This window comes from Bombus bifarius, unplaced genomic scaffold (genome assembly GCF_011952205.1).
Source record: "Bombus bifarius isolate JDL3187 unplaced genomic scaffold, Bbif_JDL3187 scf7180000009243, whole genome shotgun sequence".
NCBI lineage: Eukaryota > Metazoa > Arthropoda > Insecta > Hymenoptera > Apidae > Bombus > Bombus bifarius.
Genome location: NW_022884989.1, coordinates 4,404,472 through 4,410,888, shown reverse-complemented (window position 1 = coordinate 4,410,888; position 6,417 = coordinate 4,404,472). Strand labels below are relative to the sequence as shown.

Genomic DNA, 6,417 nt, shown 5'->3' with positions numbered 1-6,417 from the left:
TACTGCGCTTAATTCTGATCTGAATTTCCGAGTGTCTAACGCCGCGATGATAAAACTACGCTCATAATCCTATCTAAGAAAAACGTCGATGATCCTGTAAACATCGAAAAATATGATCTTTAGAATAATATTGAAGTGAGAATAATTTCGCGCTTACCATCGTATTTAAACAGCGAAATCAAATTATTAACTTCTTCCTCTGATATTTTTCCCTATCGTCGATCGTAAGTGAGATATTTGAGATTACCAAGTTGAATAGGACACCCAGTATAATAACCGAAGAAAAGAATATTTATCCGTGAACTGCGGCATTCTAGCGCACAACCGTACGATTCTTTTATACTAAACGATGCAAAAGGACACGGTTCGTGCGTTAACTCGACAAATTATCAATACAGATCCCTTGAAGCCGTTCTACCAACTCCATCAAGCGGACGTATTCCTGGCGAATCACCAGTACCAGCCAAATCTGCAACCTCCAAGAAACACGTACCCATTGTCGTTTCAACCAGCCCCTGTGCAAACTCAAGCCAACTACGGTAGCCTGCCTCAAAACATCCTCGACCAGATTCGTAGCTGCGTTAGTAGCGCAGCCCCGATATTTATCCTGCCAGGTGGTTGTCATCGACAAACCGGTGCAAGCAATTTAAACGAAGGCGTAGCGCAGCACAGCACAGGACAGTCGACGAATGTGAATCCCTTCGCGTCCTTCCACTGTCCACCCTCGTTCTATCCTTATCCGGTGCCTATGCCGGTGTTGGAGCCATTCGGAGTTCAAACTCGAGGCAAAGACGGTTCTCGCGGTTGCTTCTCGTGCTGTCAGAGAAAGCAACGCGGCTTGGATGGCAAGGAATATGCCGTGGGATGTTGCTGCGACGTTCACGAACAAGAGGAGCATCGTTGCACGGCTACGAACGGCGATACTATTTGCTCGAAACGAGATTGTCCAGTTTCCATAAGTTTGCAGGCGTTGGCGTCGCAATTTCTCTCGCTGCCAGGAATTATTTCTTGCGCTGTTACTAGGCTAATTTTACGAAAAATACCTGGATCGAATATAACCAGTAGCACGGAGGACACGATGGATAAGGCGATCAAGTGCTTGGAGACGCTGAACAAAGAGCAGCTGTTGGCCGAGTGCAGAAACTCGCAGCATGCGAACGCGCTCATCAACCTTCACATGACTACCAATCCTCCGGTGAATATTATTCCGCTGCTTACGTTGCTGCAACTCAAGGTGAACGTCTTGAAGGCGCAGGTGGAGAATTTGATTAATAAAAAGGTGACGGAGTGTCAAGGATTTGGATTCGAGGTGAGCATCTTCGTCTCGTGCTTCAACGCTGTCCTTCTGAATTTTTTATTAATCTTCCTTAACTTTCTCGGGATAGTAAGTGAGATCGCAAGTCCATTCGTTTGTTTGCAACCTCGTTTGTCCCAATTTCTTCTTCTACTTTCTATCCTAGTCTAGTGTTTAACGATTCTTTCGTGATTAAATTTTGCAAGGATATATCCAGTTCATTGCAACGACCCTATTTCACGAATGTATCGGGAGAATTCAAATCGTATAGACCTAACTCGCTCGGGGCCTTCTATAAATGATTTAAAAGCACGCAAAGGTCAAAGTCACATTGAACGTTAAAACCATCGATGGTCGACTCAACGACACGGTCGTGTAAAATATAAAGCGCGAGGTCGCTGGAACGAGATCGCAAAGCAAATCGCTGCAGGTCAATTAAAATTGTCCCAAGAATCGAAAGTCGTGTTAGCGACTCGTAGAAACGATTCCAAATCGTCTCACAGTCGTAAGAAAGTGAATTCAGGGTTTCGTCGAAAATGTACAGGTTCGATCGAAGCTCGTCTCTCATTCGATGAACCCGAAAAGAAATTCGATAAATCTGAGAAGACGTTTCTCCGTTGCTTCGATTCCTCGTTCGAACCTCGCTTTCCCGAAAGCCAAAATTAACCCGATGACGCTCCGTTTTTCACGTCACTTAACCCACTCTCTGTCTACCCACACTTCGCTCGTAATTTTCGAACAGAACGTGAATATTACGAAAACACGTTCGCTCACAGGCGCACGAGGAATATCATTCGCCACTGTTTGTGTTTCCAGGTAGAGACTAGCGGCCCCATAGATCCAACCGTGCTGTCGATGAAGACGAACGCCGAGCTGCGTCAACTGTTAGCAGCTTTGCGGCAAAAAGAATGCGACGAGAGGGTGAACGTCAACTTCTCGCCTTACCATTCTCAGAAGGTGATCGCCGAGTGTCGTCTGAACAACGTTCAAGCGAAAATTCGCCAAGTGGAGACGGAGTTCGACAGGAGAAGAGACATCTCGGTACCCGGTCCGACTCTCACTTCCAGGATTATCCGACAGTTTTCTGAATCTACGTGCGCGTTTGGCTTCGCGCAGACGGGACTGTTCGAGCCTTATGTGCAGGGAAGAATGTCGGACTCGCCAGATCCGTTTGCACGAAATCCGAGGAGGCTCGCGTTGAAGCCTCACGAGCCTGCACAGAGAACTGTCCAGTGGAAGGAAGAAGATAAGGCCGTTGCTACGTCTGAGAATGGAACGACCACGTGCAGAGACGCGGAAACGGGCGAAGATCGCGTTGTTCGTTCGAAGGAAAAGGGAGTGGAATCGAAATCCAGCGAGGACACTTGTAGCTGCGAAGAAAGTTCCTCGCAAGAGAGTCTCGATGAGGATAAAAAAAAACTTGGCTTAAGAATCGATCGGCATGGAAACGTGATCGTAAGTAGCGCCTGCTGTTCGAGAGGCGTGTCCTTGTTCAAACTTGCATCGCGTATTGTTGAGAAAATGAAGCAGGTTTCCGGCGAGGATTACGCGGAGAACGAAGGAGAAGAAGCGAAAGGAGAAGGGCGTGAGTCGAGAGACGAAGAAGAAGATTCTGTGATAGAGTTTCGTATCAAGGAGATTGGCGTCGACGGTAAAGAGTTTGAGATAATTACGATTGACGATGATGACGAGGATACGAAAAGTAAGACGTTCGATGGTGGAAAAGCGAGTATTAAGAAGGAGCGTGAAAGCGATACGGATGTCGGAGAGAAGGTGGGCGTCGGGATAGAAACCGGTACTTTGAGAAAGACAGATATCGAAGAAAACTCCGAACGGATAGAAGCTTCCGTTGATGCAGGCTTTCCAATAAAACAGGAGACCGAAAGTATAGAAAGAATGATAGATTCTGATTACAAAGACATTAAGGAAGAACCAGCGGAAAAGGGCGAAAGCGATCAGAAGCATTCTACGACGACAGCTGGTGTAGAACCAAAAAAGGAGGCGGTAGTCTGGGAATCAGACGCGAAAGTAAAAGCAGAACCTAAGGATTACGTCCTCGTAACTAAGAAAGAAATCGTTCGAAAGCCTGACAACATCGAATCGCTGGGTGTTACGTCTTCGTCCAAAGAAACTGCGGTCGAAAAAGAAAATGACAGAGCGTTTAAAGAGGAACCGATCGCTGAGAACGTCCCGATACACCGAGAAACTGTAAATCAGACGGTTGCAAACGGGCAACCGTCCCGAAAGTCGTCTTCTGATTTGTATAAAACGTTGAACTACACCGTTATAGCGAAGCCAGTGAGCCCAAATAAACAACGAAAGAAACTTGAATGCGTTTCAAATAAAAACGAGATCGATTCTGAATCGCGGAAAAAAGATAGAAAAAGGAAAAATATACAGATCGTCTCCATGATGACTCGTGTTAAATATAATAAACAATTTGTAGATTTCCGGGGGTGGAACGATGCGAATGAAAGACACATAGAACGTGATTTCTCGAAGAGCGTCGACAAAGAAAATGAGAATGACGAGAATGATAGATATCTTCTTTCAAAGAAAGAACATTCTTCTATGACACGCAGCGACGAACAACGTGAATTAGTATCGATGGTTCCTACGAGCACCGAAACCAACGATGACATTGAAAAGAATACACTCGAGGAAAAGATGTTCCCAAAGAGTCGTCGAATGAACGGTGAGTAAATACGTAATTATGGTAATATTATAACACCTTGATACCTTAGATAAATTATCCCATCTACTATCTGAAAACAGCCAAGAAATATCTTATTGCCTGTTTATGCTGCCTTTGTTTTTCTTTATTCAATTTAAAATATTTTCTCGTTACCTCGCAAACAGACTGTACGATGTGTGTCTTTGCTTGACAAATACGAAACACGAGCAACTTCAAATATCTCGACATATCTTGCAAAATGGAAAAATTGTCAGATGGGGTATTTTAATTAAAAAGGAGAGAATACTCGGTGAATATCATTGAATCGATCAGAGAACGATAGGAAATTATAAAAAAGCAATGCTTTTTATTTAGTTCGGATAGTACAGTTTCGGTATTGGGTATACTTGGAGTAACGCGCAAACGTTACAAAATACAAGCGACCAATATGATCCGTAGGCGAGAAAATGACAAATGGGCTGAAACGCTTTCCACCGCTGAAGCATACATATTCAAACGCAGCAGGAACAACAGCCGAGATCTCGGAAAATCTACTTCGTGGAAAAGAGATCGAGTCAAACTGCTCGAGGATCGTTTGCGATAGAAGTAGCTCTTATCATTGCAATTCGAAAATGGAAAATGGCATTGTCTCCGTGATATATTCCATGATGGAAAGTCGGTTTGTTTCCTTGAACTCGTTGCTCGGCAATATAGCGAATTTCCAAGGCGTCCTCTCCAATTTCCATCTCAACAAATCGTTCAACGATACTCGCGACGAAGATAATTTAAATTCGAATCGAGACGACGCAAAAAATAAAAGGCTAAAATCGCAGAAAAACAATTGGATTGCACTTCCGCCGAATACGAACGCTTACAACGATGGTGAGCACGATGTTTCCGGCGGAAATCGTGTTTCCGTTGGCGAACAGTGTATTAACGTGCACGAAACGAGACATTCGATAATCGTGGACAGAGAAAAGAACGATTATCTGCTGATCGGGGGTTCTGTTAACGGCCAATCTCGAGAATTATCAAGAAACGGTTTCAAACGACCATATCATACACGTAGAAACATATTGATAAGAAGCCGACTGAAAAGTTCGGGAAACTCGAGACACGAGTATCTGCGTCCTTTCACGATCTTCAAACGATTGAAGGGAAATAAAATAGTCGCGTCTCAGACAGGTTCGCAAATCCAACATCGACTAAAAGCTAGACAAAGATTTTTAGCTTTGCCTGGAATACCCGAGGATGTGGAGACGTTAAGCAACGGTAAACACGCTAATGCATTTGTAACGACGAATAGCGCATCTGAGAACGTAATAACGCAGCAGGATAGTAAACGTAATAATTGCGACGCTGTTACCGAATGCTCCGCTCTTTCCATTGATCGTTGCTCGACAGAAAAGCATCGGGTAATTAACGGTTCTCTCAATGGGATGGTAGTAAATGAACAGATATAGTTTGAATGAATATCACGATTTTATTAGCGTTTGGCAGTAAAGTATAACGTTGGAGATTAAATGGAGAAATAATGACATAAGGACAAACGAATATCGTATAGATTTACTTTTGTGCGAAATGAAATTTTCTTCCAACTAGTATCTCCCTTCTTTGAAAGTTGTACTTCTCCGGAACATCGTACAAATGCTCTCTAATCGTTTGGTGTCTTTGGAAGACCCAATCGTATCGATAAAAAAAAACGCAAACTTTGCGTATCAATGTACACACGATATATAAATGATCCTCTTAAAGAGAAAAAGAAAAACATTGTCAATAGGCGAATATACACGTTTGTCTCGTAGTTGGAAATAATTGTAACCGGTGAGCGAATACAGTACACCTTCTTCCGTTTTATTAATCGTTAATTTGCTTCTTTTAACGGCTGTTATCTCTGATCGATGAACCACAGTTTATAGCTGTGGTCAACTGTCTTACTGAGAATCTTTAGAATCGGTAATCTATATTTTGTAACAACGCGGCCATACAGGTCAAACGCTCTTCTACACCCTTAAAATCGTACGGGTCGAATTTTTTTGGAGGCCAGAACTTTCTTAATGTAAATTCACTTCACGTGCACTGCCATGCACGTGCATTGTCACAGTCATCCACGTCAACGCAAAGGCATTCAGTTCTTCAGACATTTCAGATTCAAATACATCCGTGCATTGTAAACTATAGTCTGTCCAAGATCAATTGGTTGATCAAGATCATCGAAGAAAGAGAAACCCCACACCGTATCCGAATCCCAATATAACGCTGATTCTGTTCTTCGTTTCTCGTCTTAAAGACATAAATACAGAAACACGTGAACTTACATTTTCTCTTAAAAAAAGAAAAAAAAAAAAAGAAAAATCGAAGCGTTTGATAGCTTTAGAAAAGAAAAATATCTCGCTTGTTAGTTTATCCAGAGTCAAGGATGTAACTTTGAATAATCAATAAATTTTGG

At 43.0% G+C, this 6,417-nt stretch overlaps 1 protein-coding gene across 1 annotated transcript; it reads left to right on the top strand.

Moving 5' to 3' along the window:
• Window positions 1–349: 349 nt before the first annotated feature.
• LOC117214838 lies at window positions 350–5,668 on the top strand. Its single transcript, XM_033461206.1, has 3 exons — window positions 350–1,309; window positions 2,111–3,989; window positions 4,428–5,668. Exons 1-3 carry the CDS (start codon window positions 350–352, stop codon window positions 5,429–5,431), a joined length of 3,843 nt encoding a protein of 1,280 aa, XP_033317097.1. The 3' UTR covers window positions 5,432–5,668.
• Window positions 5,669–6,417: the final 749 nt, after the last annotated feature.